Raw genomic sequence first — 22,404 nt, 5'->3', positions numbered from 1 at the left:
TTCAAGACTCCTCTTTTCTTGGGCAATTGTACCCCACAACTCGTCCCGCCCAAGTATAACCTGACACTCAAAATTCCGCTACTCGGCTACTCTCATTCTGACAGTTGGAGTGTCACTGTAGCACTCTATTAGCTCCTGAAGTTCATAGGTAACTCTCAGCCGTGACTTCTGGCTCCTTCCCAATAACTGCGGTCATTGACTGACCTCTTCAGGAAGCACCATAATCTAAGACAGAGTGAATCGGCTGGAGCAGCCAATGGTACCGTGGTCAGAGTCAAAGCAGGCTAGATGTCTACTAGCCACAGAGCAGATCCCACTGTGTGGATGCTACAATTAAACGGGATTTGGGACAGCAAACCAGTTAGAAATACCTATGTCTGGCACCCTAGAGAATTACAATTAGAAACAGTTGTTTAAACTAAATGTTAGTACTAAAATATAAAACTCTGACTTATCAAGAGTCTGAAACACATTGTGACAGTGGCATCTTACAGAATTTGAAGCTTGTACCATAAGTTATTTGTTTCTTACTTAGAATGTCACCCTCTTAGTATCTCCATAGTTTTGGTTAAAATACCCTTTAGAAAGAATAAACCCAGGTAAGAGAGCTCCGTTAATCAACTTAGTATCCTAGGAATCACATTATTTGTAGCTATTACGTAAGTAGCATCTCATTCAGTGAAGCAGCTACCAAAACAAACCCACATTACCTAAGTATCTATAGTAAGAGCAAAATAAAATTCCAATATGACCTTGTAATAATGAGTGATCAAAAACTGCTGCCACCTGAAATGGAACTGGTGGGTTGTTGTCCAATTCCAAGTGCAGGTGTCTCTATCACCAAGTCCACCTGCCTCATTCACAATGGGCCTGAAGGTTTACCTTGCCAGGTGTGAGGTGGGCTAACTTATCCCCATTACCCATTCCAGGCCTGGAACATACAAATTTGAAGAATTAAGATTTTTTAATTGGCCTACTTAGAGCTGGTCTTTCAGAAATATCTTCCTTTTTTTTAAGCTTCTCTCATAATAGCAAGTAGCACGCATCATCTGTGCCCAGATTTGCATAATTACCATAGTTTATTTTTGTGCCTGCCACTCAAGGGCCAGATCCTATTTTTAGTTAGCCTCAGTCGTATTCTGCTCAGCCTTTGCAGCTTCGTAAGACTTGGTACAAGAAGTCACATGCCTGTGGAAACTGTCCCTCCACATAAATCTCTTTGCACAGATATTACACTCATATGGCTTTATGCCTGTGTGAATTTTCATGTGGCCCACGAGATGATGCTTCATTTTGAATTTCTTACCACAGACACCACAACCATAAGGCCGAAGACCAAGATGCATGCTCATGTGTCGATCTCTCTGACTCTTGTGAGTGAAACTTTTCCCACACTGACAAGGATACAGCTTGTCGGTGGCTGAGAATCCTAGGTGGGAAGCTTCTTCTTTAATCCCTGTTACCATTTCAATATTCTCACTGTAGCCTGTTGCTAGGGCAGCCTCCTGTCTGTGCCCAATGAGATTCCCATCCGACCTCTCTCCAGAAAACTCTTCCATGGAAGAGCCATAGAAATCCACCTGCTCGTCATAATTGCTTTCATCAGCCTGTTCATCAAACTCTGCTTCCACTTTCTTTTCCCCGACGTGAAAGTCTTCCTCTACTCCCGAGGGCTGGACCGAGTGCTCTGTCTGCATGGTGTTGATGGACTCTGTGACCTGGTGCTCATCGTAGGATGCATGCACATCCATGCCCTCGCACGCTTGCTCAAAGCGCTCAGGCTTCACATGGATCCAGCGTTTGTGAGCCATTATGCTGGGCTTGCTGTACATGGGCCGGGTGTAGTGGAACTCGGCACTGTCGCTGGCCCCCTCCTCCCCATCCTGGCTCGCCATCTCAGTGCTCAGCCGGTCATGCTCCGTGGACGAGTTGCTAGGAAGGTATTCATGCTCGGTGAGCTGAGATGACAGCTCGTCTTTGGTGCTCTCCTCTTCATTCTCTCCGTCCCTCAGTTCCTGGGCTTTGGGGAAATCCGTATGGCCCCCAGAGCCCAGCTCAAAGCTCTCTACCAGGCCATTGTAACTACTGCTGCTGGGAGACTGGTGGTCACTGCCATGATTTAGCTTCTGACAAAGGACTGTAGGGTTTCCTTCTAAAACCTCAGTGCATTTGTCTACCACATGCCACATCTGGAGGAAGCTTGCTGCTGTTAAGTAACTAACAATTTCTGGAGCAGGCATTACTAGACGTCCCGTGTAACTTGATAGGAGAATGTTCTCAAACACTCTGGGGTTCATCACATCAGGCAAAACAATCCTTCTGCTGTTTTTCAGGAGTACCTGGTCACAAAAGTAGGGTGAACTGGCAGCAAGAACGGCTTTGTGTGCTCGGAAAATGTGGCCTTGGACAACAATGGAGACATCACATAATTGTCCTTGCTGGCGCTGCTGGTTCAGTTTCTGCAGAATGGTGCTGGAAAAATCAGGAAATTCTACTCGAAAAGAGTTTGTTCCAGGCTCCATTTCATCACAAATCTTGTTTGGTGCTACAAGAGAAAGAAAAATTAGTACTAATTCCAGCCCAAAGAGAAACTTATTGATCACTAAGAAAACTAAGACAAGTTCCACAGTTCCATAAAGTCCCCTGGCCTGTGGGCATGGTGGGTGGAGCATTCATTCCCCAGAGCAAGGCTTGCAGGTGCGAGTGTGCCAAAAGCAGGAACCAGCCACCATTCTTTATGGTATTAACTCTTGATACCGCCTGTGTCTATGAGTGGGAAAATAGAATCCAGAGATATCTGTAAGCTATATAAATCTCAAGTAAAACAAAGTAAATATTTCTAGTCAAAACAAACACAATACCTGTTCCAAACAACAGAATTTTTAAGAGGCCTCAGATTCAACCCACATTTGACAAGTTGGGGTGAGGAAGGAATTGTGGAAAAAAGGAAAAGCTCATGTAAAGGCTCTCAGGCAGAAATGATCGTGGTAAATGCAAGGAACTGAAAGGAAACCACCAGGCTAGAATCCACTAAGGGGGCAGGGGGCTGAAGAGGTGGGGCCAGAACAGTCAGGCCTTTGGTCCTTCAGCACCACAGGGGTGAACTCGCTGAGGTCCCAAACAATATGGGTTTCTCTAGTTGCTGTCAGCATTTTAGCCCTTTAAGAGTTTCTCATAATGTGAAGCAGAACGAAATGGCAAGGCAAGGTATTCTATCGGGTGATTTCCAAATTGTTTAAAAAGTTATAGAACAAAGAGGATAGTAAATACTGTCCCTGTTACTGAATGAACTCAATCTGAAAATAAAGTTATAACAAAGAATAAGGGATTGCCTGTGGCATTACTGTAAATATATTTTGAGATGAGTCAAGCATTAGAGACAATTCCTAACAAGACTGATCAACGAGATGAACTCTGCAGCATGCTCTGGCCCCATAATTCCATAGTAAATTAAAACAAACCAGAAAATTCAAGATTTATTGGTGCTATTTGTCACCTAAGTCTAATACCATATCTAAACATTGCTAAATACCAGATTTTCTAAGTATGAGATAAAAGAAGCAGATAACCCAACAAAGGTTGAAAGTTATCTTTCAGAGATAGGGAGAGATGCCAAGAGAAGAAACTAATGTTTCCTGAGTAATTACTATATATTGGGTTGGCCAAAGTTTGTTTGGGTTTCTCTGTAACATGGAAATTTTTGGCCAACCCAATACCAGGAACTGTACACCTTTTTTCACCTAATCTTTGTAACGACCCTGCAAACGTAGAGGACTGACATTCTTAAGTTCACTATTTCAAATAACTTTCCTAAGGCTAAAATAAAAGCTAGTTTTTATTACGTTGGAATTTGAAATCTAGGTCTCTATGACTCCAAAGCCTATGCTATTTTTCCTATCACATCACTGCCTCTTCTAAGAAGATGCTAAAATACCAGATTAGTCATTAATAATTTTAAGAGGTAAGGCAGTGTTTTTTTTTTTTTCAATTTTTTTAAAAAATTTATTTATTTATTATTATTTTTTTAATGCTATTCTTGTCTGCTTACATTCTTTTTATTTATGTATGTATGTATGTATGTATGGCTGTGTTGGGTCTTCGTTTCCGTGCGAGGGCTTTCTCTAGTTGTGGCAAGCGGGGGCTGCTCTTCATTGCGGTGCGCGGGCCTCTCACTATCGCGGCCTCTCTTGTTGCGGAGCACAGGCTCCAGACGCGCAGGCTCAGTAATTGTGGCTCACGGGCCGAGTTGCTCCGCGGCATGTGGGATCTTCCCAGACCAGGGCTCGAACCCACGTCCCCTGCATTGGCAGGCAGATTCTCAACCACTGCGCCACCAGGGAAGCCCAAGGCAGTGTTTTTAGAATGAAGTATTAATTTATGGTTTATAGCTCTTAAAACATTTCATAATAATTTAAAACAAACAAAATAATAAGACCAGGAAATAAATTATTTAGGTATTTGTAATTTCAAAAGGAAAAGTTAACTACACAAATGTATATAGACTAGAGGTATGTAAATTCTGAGAACTACATCTGGATTCTCTGCTCTCATCAGTAAAGAATTTTGATTTTAGCTATTTGAAAAAAAGGAAGGGGGGAATAAAACACACGCATAAAAAAATTTACAAAAATGCTGTTAAAAAAAAAAAAAAATCTCTCCACCATTTATTCCTAGTCCCCCACCTCCCCCAGAAGGAAATCACCATTAACAAACTCCTATATATATTTCTAGAAACTTCTCTGCGTGTATATCAGAATAAATCATATACATCCTTTAAAAATTCCTACCCAAATGGGCTCATTACCTACATTCTATTCTGTACTTAGCTTTTGTCATTCAATGTATCTTGTAGAACATTTGACATACTATAAACTGATTATGTCCCCCAAAATGCATATGTTGAAACCCTATCCCAATGTGATGGTGTTTGCTTTGGGGGATGATTAGGTCATGAGGGCAGAGCCCTCCCGAATGGGATTAATTAGATTCATTAGTCCCTTATGAAAGAGACAACAGAGAACTCCCTTGTCCCTTTGGCCATATGAGGACACAGGGAAAAGACAGCTGTCTATGAACTAGTGAGTGGGCCCTCGCCAGAAGCCAAATGTGCTGGCACCTTGACCTTGGACTTCTCAGCCTCCAGAACTCTGAGAAATAAATTTCTGTTGTTTATAAGCCACCCAGTCTATGACACTTTGTTATAGTAGCCCGAATGGACTAAGACACCACATTAGCATAAAAAAAGGTAACTCATTCTGCTTAATGGCTATACAGCTTTCTCCTATGTGGATGTATGATAATTTAATCAGTTCTCTTCTTATAGAATTCCAATTGTCTGAGTTTTTGAAATTATGACTATCTTGGCATATCCTTGGAAAAAGCTATAGGGTAATCTCTACCAGTGGAACTGCTGGGTCAAAGGACTATGCGTTTGACATTCATATATATATATGTATATAACTAATTTCCAGAAAGGTTGCACCAAGTCACACTCCTACCAACGGTAAATGACAGTGTCTACTCCCCTACACCCTTACCAATGCTGGACTTTATCAAGCAAGACAAAAAAGTTTGCAAATCTCCTAAGTGAATAATCCATGATTCACTGTTTTGATCAACATTTCTTTCATTATGAATAAGACTGATACTCTATTCATGTTTACTGGTCATTTGTTTTTCCTATATATTATCAGTCATAGCCTTTGCTCAAATAAATTGAGCAATTCATCTTATTGATTTGTAATTTCTGTAAATTCAGATTAACTTCGAAATTTGTGTAAATTATCCAATTTTTGCTTTTATGGCCTCAGGATTTTGTGTTAGACACACAAAGGCATGCCTGACTCCAAGATTATTTTTAAAAAGTAAAAAGAATTATTTAGGTTTTATTTCTGGCACCATTTTTTAAAAAGGCATTTAAACCTATAATATACAAAGAGTTTACTTTGGTATAAGGAGAAGGTTAGGATCCAGTTTTTCCTTTTCCCTCCAAAATGGCAAGCCTGTTTTTCCTACACTATTTATCGAATAACTCATCTTTTCCTCAAGATTTCAAATATCTGTTGTGGAATTTTATGTGACCGAGATAAGGCTTTTAAAAACAGTTCTATAAAAATAAACGCCATAAGCGATGTTAGAGAAAATGGTGGAGTAGGAAGCTTTAGGTGTCGATCCCTCCACTAAAACAACTAGTAAACTGTTAAAATGATCAGAATAAACCATTTCCGAATTCTGGAATCTGATCAGACACTTACAGCAACCAATTCAATGCTTGATGAAAGAGGCTGCTAAACCTCGTTAAGAGAGCAGCGTGCTGCAAACCAGCAATAATCCCCATTCCTTGGCTCTGCCACAATTTGCAGGACAGTGGCCCAATTTCCAAGAGTGCCTGGCTCATGCCAGGGTGGCAAGAACAACACTGTCCAAAAATTGGGGGTTTTGCATCTTGGCCTGTCTGGTGAACCCACACAGCTTTTGCTTGGCCCCTCAGGCTGCAGTGGTTTTCCCAGTAGCATCCACTGGAAGATTTTAAAATACAAACACCACTCCCCATTCCTTGGGCCCAAATATTTAAGGAAATCTCTGTCAGGACACAGCCTATCACATAGATAAAGCAACAGAAACTTCCGTGACTATATGCAACAAGGAATACAGACTTTGCAAAACAGTTTAGAAAAAAATCACCATACAGACAACTGCAGCCATCAACAAGAAACAAAAAAACTCCCCTAGGAGGGGAAGAATCTGATTTCAAGGGCTACCACATTAGAACACTAAAAATATCCAGTTCTGAACCAAAAATTACAAAGTAAACAAAGAAAAAGGAAAATCAGGTACATTCACAGGAAAAAAATTAGAAACTATCCTTGAAAAATTCCAGACATTGTTAAGTGCTAGTCAAAGCTGTTAAAGTCAACTGTCTTGGATATGCTCAAATTGTTAAAGAAAACTATGAACAAGGAAATAAATAAAATCAGGAGAACAATGGCAATAAAGAGACAGAAATTATAAAATGTAACCAAATAGAAATTCTGGAGCTGAAAAGTGTAAGCTGTATTATGGGCTGAGTTGTATCCTTCCAAAATTCCTATGTTAAGGCCCTAATCCCCAGTACTCCAGAATGTGACTATATTTGGATTTAGGGCCTTTAAAAAGGTAATTAAGTTAAAATGAGGTTGTTAGGGTGGGACCTAATCCAAGCTGACTGGTATTCTTATCAGAAATGAAATTTGGACAGAGACATCAGGCATGCGTGCAATGTGAAGACACAGTGAAAAGTTGGCACCTGCAAGCCAAAGAGAAAGGCCTCAGGAGGAACCAAATCTGCCAACATTTTGATCTCAGACTTCTAGCCTCTAAAATTGTGAAAAAATAAATTTTTGTTGCTTAGGTCACCTACCCTGTGATATTTTATTATGGCAGACCAAGGAAACAAATACAAGTTGAAATTAAAAATTCATAATAAGGAGTCCAATGGCAGATTTAAGCAGGCAAAAGGAAAAAAATTCATCAAACTCAAATGTAAAGCAATTGAAATATCCAGTCTGAGGAGTATTAGGAATGAAGAAAAAGAAACACAATCTGAGGTACCTATGGAAAACCAAATATACCAACATGCAAATCAGAGTCTCAGAAGGAGAAAAAAGAATAGAAAGGATATTAAATAATATAATGATTGAAAACTTCCTGAATTTGATGAAAGACATAAACCTCACACATCCAAGAAGCTTAACAAACTCCAAGGAGATAAAATTAAAGAGATCCACTGTAAGTCAAATAGTGGAAAGCCAAAGACAATGGAGAATCTTGAAAGTAACAAGAAAGAAGCCACTCATCACACAAAACGGATCCTCAGTAAGACCAACAGCTAACTGCTCATCAGAAATCACGGCACTCAGAAGGCAGTGCACGACATATTTAAAGTGCTTGGATAAAGATCTGTCAACCAGGAATTCTACACCCGCAAAACTATCCTTTTAAGAATGAAGGAGAAATTAAGACATTCCCAGATAAACAAAAGCTAAGGGTGTTTGTTACTAATAGGTTTCCTCTACAAGAAATGATAAAGGTGTCCTTCAGGCTGAGATAAAAGAACACTAGATAATAATTCAAAGCCATATGAAGAAATAAAGACTACTGGTAAAGGTAACAGCATATAAGAGCTGATATTATACTTTTGGTTTACAACTCCTCTTTTTTTCCTGAATGATTTAAAAAGCAAATGAATAAAACAATAATTATAAATCTATGTTATTAGGCACACAATGTATTAAGATGTAATCAGTGACAATAACAATATGAAGAGGGAGGGATGGAGATGTAGAGGAGCAGAGTTCGTATACTATTGAAACTAGCTAAGTTTAAGATGTTAATTGTAAACCTCAAGGTAACTACTAGGAAAATAACTAAAAATATACATGAAAAGGAAAGAAGGGAATCAAAACTGTATACAAAAACAAAACAAAAATCTCAATTAAAAAGCAGTAAGGGAGGAGTTGAGGAACAAAAAACATGTAAGATACACAGAAGATAGCTAGAAATAAATGGTGGAAATAAATCCTCCTTTATCAGTAAATTACTTCATATGTAAATGGATTAAGCTCTCCAATTAAAAGGCAAGAGACTGGTAGAATGGATAAAAAAACATGGTTTATCTGTATGTTGTCTATAAGAGACTCACTTTAGATACAAAGGCACAAAGATGTTGAAGGTAAAATAATGGAAAAGGTATTTCATGCAAAGAGAAACAGAAAGATCTGCGGTGACTATATTATTATCAGACAAAATAGATTTTAAGTAAAAAAGGATCACTCTATCAAGAATACATGACAATTAAAAACATATATGTACCTAGCGCTTCCCTGGTGGCACAGGGTATAAGAATCTGCCTGCCAATGCAGGGGACACAGGTTCAATCCCTGGTCCGGGAAGATCCCACTAAGCAACTAAGCCGGTGTGCCACAACTACTAAGCCTGCGCTCTAGAGCCTGCGAGCCACAACTACTGAAGCCTGTGTGCCTAGAGCCCATGCTCCGCAACAAGAGAAACCACCACAATGAGAAGCCCACGCACCGCAACGAAGAGTAGGCCCCGCTTGCCGCAACTAGAGAAAGCCCATGCGCAGCAACAAGGACCCAACATAGACGTAAATAAATAAATAAATAAATAAAAATTAAAAAAAAACAAACCACATATATGCACCTAACAAAAGAAATACATATGAACAGAATTGAAGAGAGAAACATAGACATCTACAAAACAGGTGGAGACTTCAATACCTCACTTTCAATAATGGATAGAAAAATACGACAGAAGATCTATAAGGAAATAGAGGATTTTAACAATATTATAAATCAATTATACTGAAAAGACACATAGAGAACACAAACAGAAAGGAATGAAGTTCTGATATATGCTGCAACATGGATGAACACTGAAAACGTTACACTAAAACAACATGCTAAACATTTATGTAAGCCAGACGCAAAGTACAAATGTATAATTCTACTTATGTGAAATATCTAGGATAGGCAAATTCAGAGAAAGTAGATTAGAGGTTACCAGGGGCTCAGGTGAGTGAGAAATGGGGAGTTACTGTTTAATGGATAGAGTTTCTATTTGGGGTGACGAAAATATTTCAGAACTAGAAAGTGGTGCTGATTGCACAACATTGGGGTATAATTAATGTCACTATATTGTACACCTGAAAATGGTTAAAGTGGCAAATTGAATGATATTTATTTTTTACCATACATTAAAAAAAAAAAAAAACTGGAAAAAATGTCATGTAACTTTATTTTTAACTGTGTCAAGGTGGTAACAGTCTTTGTAATTTAGTAAGTATCTGACCTCTACCCTTAAATTTGAGTGAATGTGGCACTTCTACATATTCCCTTACCTTGTAACATGCAAAACCTAAACCTCTCCTACAGGTTTTCCTGCTATATAAGCAATACTTACAAACTCACAGGCAGTTGTGACCTATATTAATAGTATAGTTACCATTCCAATTGTTAAGAGTTTCATAAAAGTAATTAACTCACTGAAAAAAATTTTAAAATACCCCACAACATAAAACACTATATGCAAAGTACTGTGGGAGACTTCTAAGATGATGAAGGAATGTCACTGTCCCGAGCTTATAATCTGGTAGGGAGATAAAAAACGCGCATAGCATACAACCCTGTTATTCAACGCAAAGCCTTATAAAAGCACCACAAAAGAATTACAAATCCAAGAGGAATTCAGAGGCGGGAACCTGGTATACTCTAAAGTTATATATCCTGTCACTATAAATTTTGGTGTCACCAGGGTAAGAGGAAGACTTGAGAGCAGCATATAATCCTTCCCATCTACTACATCCTAACCAAAAAATCTAAGAAATACAGAAAAACTAGCCTGAAAAATTGGGATCAGAGTTATCTATATGCAACAAATTTAAATTAAGGATATAGTGGAGATGGGGCCAGGATAAAGGGAGACACTGACCTGGCAACTCCACCTGCTATACCAGGCAATTCTGGTAGCAGTAATCCTGACAGAGGACCAATGGATACCTGTTCATTTGGAAGGCCTGCAGCTAAAAAGGCAGGGCAGACCACAGGAAAGGTCTTGCAATATTGGCAACATTCAGAGATGGCTGCATTGGGATACCAAAGGTTGCACACTGCCTCAGCAGAAAATTTTTAAAGACCTGACATGAGAGGGTAGCTCCAGGAAGGAGGCAAAAACATAGCCCATACTTTGCCAGCTGGGCCAAAGAGACAAAAATAGGCCCCTGGTAAAACAATTTCACCAACACAGAAGAAAGTGCTCAAACTCTCCTAACAATGCCTCAGACCTAGCCTCCAGCCCCAGACATTTTACTCAAGCTAACCCTGGTGTCCATATAGTCAGCCCATCCTCCAGCAAAAGAGCTAAGAGTTGATTATAACAGCATTCAGGTATACAGTGAAGGACCCCAAAATAATCTTCCCAAAAAGGGGGAAATTTTCAGACCCAAACAAAATGTTTTCCAACATAGTTTTATTCTGTACATAAATGAGGTCTGTAAATAGATTCTACAATAACCAAGAAAAAGAAAATAGTAAAGTGTAAACAAAGAGTACAGTTTAGATAGCATTATTAAACTGATTTCCACAAACATGAAAACGCAGTCTCCATGAATGAAGTTTAAGGAAGATAAGACAAAACAGTAGAATGATATGAAAAAAAGAGCCAACTGAATTAAAGACAAGATGTAAGGAAACTAAAATAGAGCAAAAATTTAAACAGGCAATAAGGAGCAGAATTGCAACTATAGAAAATGGAATCAATGATGTGCAAGGCACTTTGAGGAACTTTTATGAAGGAGGAGGATAAAAATATGAAAACAGCAAGGGAGAAGATAACAGAACAGGAGAACAGAGAAACAGAGATCCAACATATCACTAATTAGCATCCTTCAAAGAAATAACAAAACAAATGGAGTAGAAGGAATAATCAAATAAAATAGTTAATAGAAGAAAACTTGCCTGAGTGTAAAGCCTTGAGTATTCAGAAGAGTCTTGCCTCAGCAGTGGGGACAAATTAGCCCTAGCTAGACAAAATGCAGTTCTGGTCCCATTAAACAAAGCTTAAAAACAAGCCTCGAAAGGAGTAAAATATTTCCAAATAACTTAATTGTGTTCCAGAACAAAGCTTAAGGATATTTACGTAATACAAAAAATCCAGAACCCAACAAGGTAAAATTCATGTCTGGCATTCAATTAAAAAAAAAAAAAAAATCACCTGGGATGCAAAGAAGCAGGAAAATATAACCCATATTAAGGAGAGAGAAAAAAGAAAAAAACTGATCAACAGAAACAGACCCAGAAATGACAAACTTATACAACTGGTAGAAAATTCTACATCCCATGTGTTCAAGAAAATGGAGGAAAATTAAGCATAGTAGGTAGACAGGAAAACAAACAAACAAACAAACAAAAAAACCCAAATTGAACTTCTACAGACAAACACTGGATGAGAATAACAAAAGAATTAACATGAAGAAAAGATTAGTGAACTTGAAAACACAGCAACACAAACAACCTAAAATAGAAAAAAGCTGAAAAGAAAACAGGAAGGGGGGAAAGCGTATCAGTGAGTTGTGGGACAACTTCAAGGCACAAAATTGGGAGTCTCTGAAGGAGTGGGAGGGTATAAAGCCCAAAATTTATTTGAATAACAGCCAAAATCTTCCTAAAGTTGATAAAAACTATAAAGCCACAGATCCAAGAAGCTCGACAAACCCCAAGCACAAGAAGTATGAAGAAAACTATACCAAGGCATATCATAATCAAATCACTGAAAACTAGTAACAAAGAGAAAATCTTAAAAGCAGCCAGGGAAAAAAGATTCATTGTGTACAGAGGACCAAAGGTAAGAAAGGTTGCAAGCTTCTTGTCAGAAACAATGCCAGCCAGGAGAAAGGAGACAATGCAAGACAGCAGACATCTTTAAAGTGCTGAAAGAAAAAACTATCAACCTAGAATTCTATACCCAACCAAAATATCTTTCAAAATGAAGGTGAAGTACTTTTTTAGATATAGAAAAGTGAATAGAATCCATCACAAAAAAGGTCAAAAGTAAAAAGAACAGGTACATGAAAACAAAAAAATTTCAGACAACAATATTAATATCAAAGTAAATTCAATGTAAAAAGCATCAAATGAGGTGAAAGTTTATTGATAATTGATGAATTCTATAATTCACATGAGGGTTACCTTGTGAACTTGTATATGTAAATGCAGTACAGTTTTCAAAAAAAAAAAAAAACCACAACAGTGACAGAAACATAATTATAGTAAGAAATATAAATGTCCCTCTTTTAATCTTTAATAAATCAATAAGGCAAAAGATAATTTGGATCTAGAGGTTTAGACTGGTTATCATTAATAATGCTAATTTAACTGAAACATACAACCTCTATATCCTACAAATAATACATCCTCTTTTTCAGTTTCCATAGGACATTTACATAAATGATCATATAAGTGGCCACAGAGAGCATCAATAAATCCCCCAAAGCAGAAATGCATACACGAGCTCATTTGATTACAAGTGATTACACAATAATAAATCTAAAAATGTCAAATTCACAAAATTAGGAATAAGAAATGAAATATAATCACATGATAGAAACTTTTTAAAACAGAAAACAATTTTCCCCTAATAAATTTTAAAGTCTCATTGATAAAAACTTTATAGAAAAATATAGACATCTAACAGATCAGTAACTATGGAGAAATGATAAAACATAATCAAATGACTGCCCAAAGCACAACGGGAATATTCTTTACAACTAATTCCTATGTTATATAAACTATTTCAGAGGGGGAAGAAGGGAGAAAGGGAACAAAGATAGGAGAAAATTTGCTAATTATTTTTTATAAAACCGTGCTATCAAAACTGGACAACAAAGAAAAAACTGTAAGCCTATCTCACTTATTAACACAGAAAGAAACATTATAAACCACATGGCATTCTGGTTTATTTTAATCTCTTGTAGGTTGAGTGTATTATGAGTGTGACACATTGAAAAAATTGAGTTACTGGTACCATCACACTGAGGGCAAGATCCTATTTTATGATAAAATTACCACCAGAAGGCCCTCTCAAAAGCTCTTTTCCATTCAAGACCACTGCTAGTGGCATGTACGTCATTACCTGTGCTTCCTTCTACAAGTGACAGGGAGTGGTGAGAGATAAATCTGGAAGGAATGACTGGTACTATCCTGCTGAAGGCTGAGTTTGAGCTTTAAATGTGGGCACTGGAGGCAGCACTGAAAACTTCTGTGTGACATGCTGTGAAATATGTTCAGAAAGGACAATCTGTTGATGGTCTTAAAGCAGGAGCAAGTCTGAAATAAAGGTCAATTCTAAGATTTCAGTAAATATGCTCTAGGTTTGAGGCAATGAAAATAACAGTGGGTATGGAAAACAGAATTGATGGGACTAACTGACTGGGTAGGCAGGAAGATGCAAGAGTGGCCCAAGGTACACATAATACTATCAAGAAAATGAAAAGACTACCGAATGTAAAATAATTAGCTAGTGGGAAGCAGCAGCAGACCACAGGGAGATCAGCTCAGTGCTTTGTGATAACCTAGAGGGGTGGGATAGAGAGGATGGGAGGGAGGCTCAAGAGGGAGGGGATAATGGGTATATATGCATGCATATGGCTGATTCACTTTGGTGTACAACAGAAACTAACACAGTATTGTGAAGAAATTACACTCCAATAAAGATCTATTAAAAAAGAAAATGAAAAGATAACCTACAACATGGGAGAAAATACATTCAAATCATATAATTGATAAGTGACTTGTATCCAGAATACATAAAGAACTCTTAAAATTCAATAATAAAAAGACTACCCAAATGAAAAATGGGTAAAGGATTTGAATAGACATTTCCCCAAAGAAGATACACAAAAGAGCATACAAAAGATGTTCACTATCATTATTCATTAGGGAAATGCAAATCAAAACTACAATGAGACATCACTTTTCACCCACTTGGATGGCAATGATAAATAAGACAGACACTAACAAGTGTTGGAGAGGATATGGAAGGATTAGAACCCTTATACATTGCTGGTGGGAATGTAAAACGGGGCAGCCACTTTGGAAAACAGTTTGGCAGCTCCTCAAAAAGTTAAACAGAGTTATCACGTAACTCAACAATTCTACTCTTAGGTATATACCCAAGAGAAATGAAAATATATGATGTCCACAGAAAACTTATCCATGAATGTCTATAACAGCATTATTCATAATGGCCAAAAAGTGGAACCAACCCAAATGTCCTCAACTGATGACTGGATAAATAGAATGTGGTATATCTATAAAATGGAATATTATTCCATTTTATTACATACTATATGTATTATGCCATTCTTTTGGCAATAAAAAAGAATGAAGTACTGATAGATACGACAACATGGCTGAGCCTTGAAACACTTGGCCAAATGAAAGAAGTTAGACACAAAAGGCTAAATCTTGTGTGATTTCATTTACATGAAATGTCCAGAATAGGGAAATCCAGAGACAAAAAGTAAATCAGCGGCTGCAAGGAACTACAGGGCGAGGAGTGACTGCAAATTGGTTTTTTTTTAAAGGAGAGACAAAAATTCTAAAATTAAGTTGTGGTGATGCGTATACAACCCATTAAATATACTAAAAAAAACTTCTTAACTACCTATGAATTATGTCTCAATAAAGCAGTTTTAAAAAATAGAGTGATGCAAGGTAAACTAGTTACCAATCCCAACTGGGTAACTAGGAAAATGTCATAATTAGTAGAAGAGGTAACAACATCCACCATGTATTTAACACATGTATTGTAACAGACTCTGTGCAAAGCACTTTTTGTATTCTCATTTAATCCTCATAACAACCCACTGGATAGATACTTTTTATTCCTATTGTATAGAATAAGAAATAGACAAAGAGGCTAAACTACTTGCCTAAGGTCATATAACCAGTAAGCAGTGAACCTGGAATTTAAATTCAAAACACTTGCTCAGGCCCAATACAGTCTGAGAGATGAGACAGTACGGAAGGTAAAGATGAGTATTTTCACAAATAAATACCTGAAACAATCTACAATGTACAACACATTCATAAACTCCAGAGCAAATTATTCACCGTCTTCAGACTTAATGAAGTACTAGCAATTTATATGTCACCTTGCAAAGTTAAAAAAAAAAAAAAATCCAATAGTAACAGTTCTAAAACAAACACACCAATCCCAGCTAACTCCTTCCATCCTTCACTGAGATTATCTGGCTTTTTTTTTAAAGCAGAGGACAAAGGGTAAATATTAAAGAATCACTGAACTAGGGCTTCCCTGGTGGTGCAGTGGCTAAGAATCTACCTGCCAATGCAGGGGACACGGGTTTGAGCCCTGGTCTAGGAAGATCCCACATGCCGCGGAGCAACTAAGCCGGTGCACCACAACTACTGAGCCTGCGTGCCACAACTACTGAAGCCCACGTGCCTAGACCCTGTGCTCTGCAACAAGAGAAGCCACCGCAATGAGAAGCCCGTGCACTGCAATGAAGAGTAGCCCCGCTCGCCGCAACTAGAGAAAAGCCCGTGCGCAGCAACAAAGAACCAACGCAGCCAAAATAAAATAAATTAATAATAATAATAGAATCACTGAACTAGATGACCTCCAAGATCCCTTCCAACTCTGACGAGTTTAAAAGTAGCCTGTATTTATTATTCAGCTGAGGAATTGTATGTCAAGTTTTATGCACTATTTAAATACCAATTACATATCCTAAAAACACAGAGGACAACAATATAATAGGGAAGCCGACCCACGAGTGACTTCTTGAAGCCCTCCAGAGATTTCTTAACGACGGCACATGGTAATTTGCATGCTTACTGTAGAGAGCACATTTTAACACAGTAAATATTACTTTAGTAAATCTCTCGACTGGCACAAATGTACAATATTACCAACACCCCATGCGTACAAAAATACTTTAGTCAAATGCTTTACAGTTCACAAAGCAGACTATGTAAATTTGGGTCTGGCAATACCCCTGTATCATCACACTCACGAGTTAAACTAAAGCTCAAGAAGGTTAAAAGATCTGTCCAAGGTCACATATCTCAGAAGTGGTATGTCAGGATTCAAACAGAAGCGTAATTCCAAATCTAATATTTTTCTAAGTTAAAAAAAAAAGTCACTTAGCAGAAAATTTCTTGGAATTTAAATGCTCTAACAGTACAAAGTATGGCAGTGATTGGCCTTAAAATGTGCAATATATACTCCTCAGAAGAGAAGTAAAAGAACCTTTCCAGTCTAGGGCAATTAAGTACAACTACATTATTATTTTTTACTGAAAAAGAAACCATTTTAGTAAATAATTTAAAAAACTGCATTTTTAGCAAGTTTATAGCTTACCTAATGCAAAGTTGTATTCCTGGGATAAAGTTCCTTATGCCATGACCATCAAAAAGCAGTATGAATGAAGGAGGAAGAGGAACCCATTTCTTAGTTTTGTTTCAAATTAAAATCACATTGATTTCTGAAAAGAAAAATCACGTTGAAAATGTAAGAGATGCTGATGCTATTCACTGTGTACCAGTGCCTTGCTAATAAATACTATACTTGTGGGTGAGTGGCAGAAAGAAAATTAATCACGATTGATATTTTTTGGTTATATTAGCTTTATTTCTGCACCTTAAGTTCTGCCTTTGTATTTTTTAAATAAACTTTTAATTACAGGATAATTTTAGTTTTACAGAAAAGTTGCAAAAAATGGTGAGTTCCCATATGACTGTCAGCCAGTTTTCTTTTAATGTTAACATCTTGTATTACCATGCTACATCTGTCAAAAATAGGAAACCAACACTGGTCGATACCTATGTAATTTTGCAGAACTAAACTATCCTTTGCAAAAGTGTTTTTGGCCTCCAGACCATTATCAATCAATACCCCTATGTTTTCTAATTGGAACACTGTAGCCAAAGAACTTAGTAAAACCTATTTTAGGGTTTTTAAAAAACAAGCTACCTACTTTGTTAAGTTTAATTCATGCCACAGCTGAATGTTTACTTAAAAACTTCAGGGCAAATGGTCCATTGTGGTAAATTCTTTGAGATTCAAAAGAGAAGTTATTGTTCTAACCACTAACTCCCCACTTATCAGTCATCCTGCCATTACGTTACAATAAAGCCAAGGAAATGTTTTTAACTGCACCCTCATATTCATTAGAATTCCGGATAAGAAGCTCAATCAAGAAAGCAGAAGGAAGAAACAGCATTTGCTGGTATGTATGTTCTACATACCAACAAAATAAGTTTTTTTCCTCAGTATGTTACAAATAAGACAAAAGTCTCTTTCTATTCTAATTGCAAACATAAGGTAAAAAGGAAAAGTTCATGAAAATAATATAGAACTATATTCAACTGATTATAAGAGGCACATTTTTAAATTTCTGAAATCAGGATGTGATGTCCAGGCGGAAGTTATAACAGTTGTCTCTGCCTAAGACAATGATAGAGGATTCCTGAGAGCCTCATCAACGTTTCTGATGGCACAAAAGATGACACTGTGGAAAAGCATGGATGCAACTCTGAATTGAAAAGTATTCAAGAGTAGGAAGGTTAAGAAGGTTAATGAACACTTTAACCAATTTATTTCACTTTTCTTTTTTTTTTTTTATTTTAAAGTAGCTTTTTAATATTTTTGTGTTCCAATTCTTTTTTTTTAAATTAATTAATTAATTTATTTATTTATGGCTGTGTTGGGTCTTCGTTTCTTTTTTTTTTTTTTGTATTTATTTATTTATTTATGGCTGTGTTGGGTCTTCGTTTCTGTGCAAGGGCTTTCTCCAGTTGCGGCGAGCGGGGGCCACTCTTCATCGCGGTGCGTGGGCCTCTCACTGTAGCGGCCTCTCCCGTTGCGGAGCACAGGCTCCAGACGCGCAGCCTCAGTAGTTGTGGCTCACGGGCCCAGTTGCTCCGCGGCATGTGGGATCTTCCCAGACCAGGGCGCGAACCCGTGTCCCCTGAATTGGCAGGCGGATTCTCAACCACTGCGCCACCAGGGGAGCCCGGGTCTTCGTTTCTGTACGAGGGCTTTCTCTAGTTGCGGCAAGTGGGGGCCACTCTTCATCGCGGTGCGCGGGCCACTCATTATTGCGGCCTCTCTTGTTGCGGAGCACAGGCTCCAGACGCGCAGGCTCAGTAATTGTGGCTCACGGGCCTAGCTGCTCCGCGGCATGTGGGATCTTCCCAGACCAGGGCTTGAACCCGTGTCCCCTGCATTGGCAGGCGGATTCTCAACCACTGCGCCACCAGGGAAGCCCTCTTCTTTTTACACATACACTAGAGTATCATTTTAAAATGTCTAGGGACTTCCCTGGTGGCGCAGTGATTTGGACTCTGCGCTCCCAATGGAGGGGGCCTGGGTTCAATCCCTGGTGGGGGAACTAGATCCAACGTGCATGCCGTGGCTGAGAGTTCGCATGCTGCAACTAAGGAGCACGCCCACCCCAACTAAGACCCGGCGCAACCAAAAAAAAAAAAAAGTCTAAATAAGTTTAAAAATGTAAAGAAGCGTATGTAATAGCTTAATTGGCAGTGTTTTCTCTTCCTTTGGTGGTACATAAAATAATCGATGGTATCTAGGATTCAATATGGTAGTAATTCAGCTGCTACACCTTATAAGAAACCTTGATAAACTAGCTTACAAACAAACCAATAACTTAGATGAGAGAACATAAAACAAAAGCCTCCCCCATCAGAAAACACACAAGAAAATAACATAATTTTTCATTATTATAATAAAAAGACTATTTTTCCAACCCTAAGAGTTTTCTTCATGTGAAAAGTTAAAATCTTCCTCAAATTTTCTGCTTGTGTAGCAGATTCCTGCCCTGAATCCAATGAATATGGAGGGACAGCCAGGGTGGGAACCTGCTACAAGTACAAATTTTTAACTAAATTCTTTCAACCAAACTCCTTTTCTAAGGACCTTGGCTGTGGAGAGTGGGCATCAAGAAACGTAAGTTCAACTAAATGTTCCTAAAAGCTACAGAATCAATTTTTAAAGTCACATTTTTCACAGAGCTTGTTAGTTCCAGGAATCTACACTTAGCAATTTTTTTTTTGGTAAAAATATACCTAACATGAAATTTACCATTTTAACAATTTAAAGTGTACAATTAGTGGCATTAAGTACATTTATGTTGTTGTGCAACCATCACTATTATCCATTTGCAGAACTTTTTCATAATCCCAAACTAAAACTCTGTATCCATTAAACTCTCCACTCCCTCCTCCCACTCAGCCCTTGGTAAACTATACTCCACTTTCTGTCTCCATGAATTTGCCTATTTTAGATACCTCATATAAGTGAACTCATACAATATTTGTTCTTTTGTGTCTGGCTTATTTCTCCAGTGAATACTTTTGTAAAGCAAAGAATGAAGAACCCCAAATTATTATGTTTCTCATAATTTAACTGTACACAGTGACACAATCTCTGAACTAAGCATACAGCTCTCCCAGAAATTCTGCTACTGTTCCATAAGCCCCAAGGGGCAGAGGATCTCAGACCCTTCCTTAGCCTGGAGACAGGCCTGGTTAAGCAGCTGTAACTCAGAAAGCAGGCTCTTTAGAACCCTGGAGGCCATGTGGATGGAGCAAAGGGAGGTAGGGAGCTGGACAGGCCTGAAAAACCACGGTAAGAAAAAGCAAGGATTCATCAAGCTACTTTGGCCCTGAGATGGCCTTCTCTCTGTCCTCCAGGAGCTCCTGCACCTTGACACTTAAGTTGGGCGACACCTGTCAGAGTTGAGGTCAGACGGCAGTCTAGTCGCTGAGATTGTCACCCGTGCAGGAAGCTTCACAGGGTCATGAGTCACCTTCCATGGCTCAGAGGTCAGGGCAGGCCCGCCCAGAGAAACCCAGTTAGGAGAGGCAGAAACAAGACAGAAGGACACACGATTGGCAGAGAGAGAGAGAAACACAGACGGGCAAAAAGCTGGACTGACAGGCAGGCCATGAATGAGAGTTAAGGACTAAAAGGGAAACACAGGGTCAACAGACACAGAAGCAAGATGGAAACAAATAAAGACAGGGTCCAGATACTCAGAGATGGGTTCGAGAGAGACAAAGTGGAGAGAAATACAAAGTTGACAGGAGCCGAGTTGAGAGGCAAAAAGGGCAGGTGACAACAGGTGACACAGACAGCAAAAAAGGTGAAACACAGAAGTAAACAGAAGCAGATATCAGCGAAGTCCCGGCGTAGTCTTTCTCCCGGCCTTGACTCGATCGCGAGGCCGCCAAGCCGCGCCCACCCGGCGCCCCCGAAAGGCCGGCAGGCGGACTGACGGGGGGGGCAGGATCTCTAAGCGCTCTGGCCCGCTGAGGTCCGCCGCCGCGGGGTGACCTTGGGCGAAATGCTGCCTCAGGGGCCTTGGGGTCGCTGTACGCGCGCCGGGCTGGCCGGAGACCGCAGGGGTCGGACCCGGGGTGCCGGGACTCCAACGGCCCGCGCGCGGCTTCAGCATCCCGGTTGGCGTAATGGGCCTCGCGGTGCCAGCGGTGCGCGCGCCGCGACCTGCAGAGAAGTCCTTATACCTCTCCGGTTTCCCTTCCTGCCCCCTTGCTACCCGTTGTCCAGACTCCGACACACCTGCCAAGTCCTCGACGCTCACATAGCCCACCGGTGGGATACTTTCCGCCGCCGCCGGCGCCAGGCCCGTTCAAGCCGCCGCCGCCGCGACCGCCTCAGCCTGCGCCTCCCGCCCCCGGAAACGCTTCCCGGTCCAGCCCCCACCGAAACTGCCAGTGCTTCCGGGGGTGCGTCAGAGAGAAAGCGATGTGCGCATGCGGGACTCGCGTTTGGGGCGGGGCGTCAGGAGCGTGCTCAGAGAGAGCCGGCGGCTGCGCAGTATAACCTGGAGCAGGTCAATCTGCATTAGGGACTCTAGGGCAATCGCTAAGAATTGAGCGGATACCGAGTCCTAAACCCTTTGACCTATCTCAGCTTGTCTAGCAAAGATTGTGTCAAATCCTTTTGTGCCTCCACAGAGCCTTTGGCTCGTAGTGGATGCTCAGTAAGTGTTCAATGAAAGGACCAGTGCCCTCTGTGTGGCAAGCACTGTGCCGGGAACCCCTAGGAAAAGCTCCACCCCAACTGGAGGGAATGGCTCATAATTGGTCCAGACTCTTCGTGGTAAACTCATTCTCATTAGCCAGTAGTTGGACTAGGCATAGGCATGTGACCAACTTCTAGCCCATAATACGTATTATAGAAGTCATTGAGTGGGGCTTCTGGAAAAGTTTTTGTTTGTTTATTTTGTTTTTGTTTTTACAGAGTCCACTAGGACTTCTAGTTGAGTGTGCTCCTTAAGTGCTTTGCCACGGCCAGAACAGCAGAAAGATTGAGAGAGCCTAGGTCTCGTATGACATTAAGCTACAGTCAGCTTTGGACTGCTTACTCCTGGATGTTTGTTGCATAAGCCTAATAAACTTACTTGGACTTTATTTCTAGCAATATTATAGACTACATATCTCCAAATATAACAGCAACAAAATATATAAAATTGCTAGGAGAAGTATTGAAAATACCCTTTTTAAATGTATAGATAACCTTGCGAGAAAGTCAGGAAAATCATCTGAGGCCAGAAAGGGAGCAGAAACATAAGCCTAGGAAGTTAGAATTAATGTTCAGAAGTTATGCACAGGTACAGTCTGTATCTGTTCTGATTGGTTTGGTGCATATGCCATACTGACAAATATTTTGAAAATCATCTCTGGAGGTAGGTAAACATTAATGCTACCACCAGCTATGGGGGCATCTACGTGGGTCCAGGCAGGATGACAGCCAAATTGGAACATCAGGTTGGGACCCAAG

General features: G+C 39.5%; 1 protein-coding gene across 2 annotated transcripts; it reads right to left on the bottom strand.

Moving 5' to 3' along the window:
• Positions 1-1,050: 1,050 nt before the first annotated feature.
• ZBTB43 (zinc finger and BTB domain containing 43) lies at positions 1,051-21,287 on the bottom strand. Of its 2 annotated transcripts, XM_059925631.1 has the most exons (3): positions 21,181-21,287; positions 16,939-17,062; positions 1,051-2,545 (listed from the first exon to the last, which is right to left on the bottom strand). In XM_059925631.1, exon 3 carries the CDS (start codon positions 2,520-2,522, stop codon positions 1,119-1,121), a length of 1,404 nt encoding a protein of 467 aa, XP_059781614.1. In that variant the 5' UTR covers positions 2,523-2,545; positions 16,939-17,062; positions 21,181-21,287; the 3' UTR covers positions 1,051-1,118. The 2 variants fall into 2 exon arrangements, with proteins under 2 accessions (XP_059781614.1, XP_059781613.1); XM_059925630.1 differs by lacking the exon at positions 16,939-17,062.
• Positions 21,288-22,404: the final 1,117 nt, after the last annotated feature.

Source organism: Balaenoptera ricei, chromosome 6 (assembly GCF_028023285.1).
Source record: "Balaenoptera ricei isolate mBalRic1 chromosome 6, mBalRic1.hap2, whole genome shotgun sequence".
NCBI lineage: Eukaryota > Metazoa > Chordata > Mammalia > Artiodactyla > Balaenopteridae > Balaenoptera > Balaenoptera ricei.
The sequence above is the reverse complement of the archived record's forward strand: the minus strand, read 5'-3'. Positions and strand labels throughout refer to the sequence as shown.

What these genes read in the sequence shown, in the direction of transcription:
- ZBTB43 (XM_059925631.1), bottom strand. Translation starts at nt 2,522, where the DNA reads ATGGAGCCTGGAACAAACTCTTTTCGAGTAGAATTTCCTGATTTTTCC.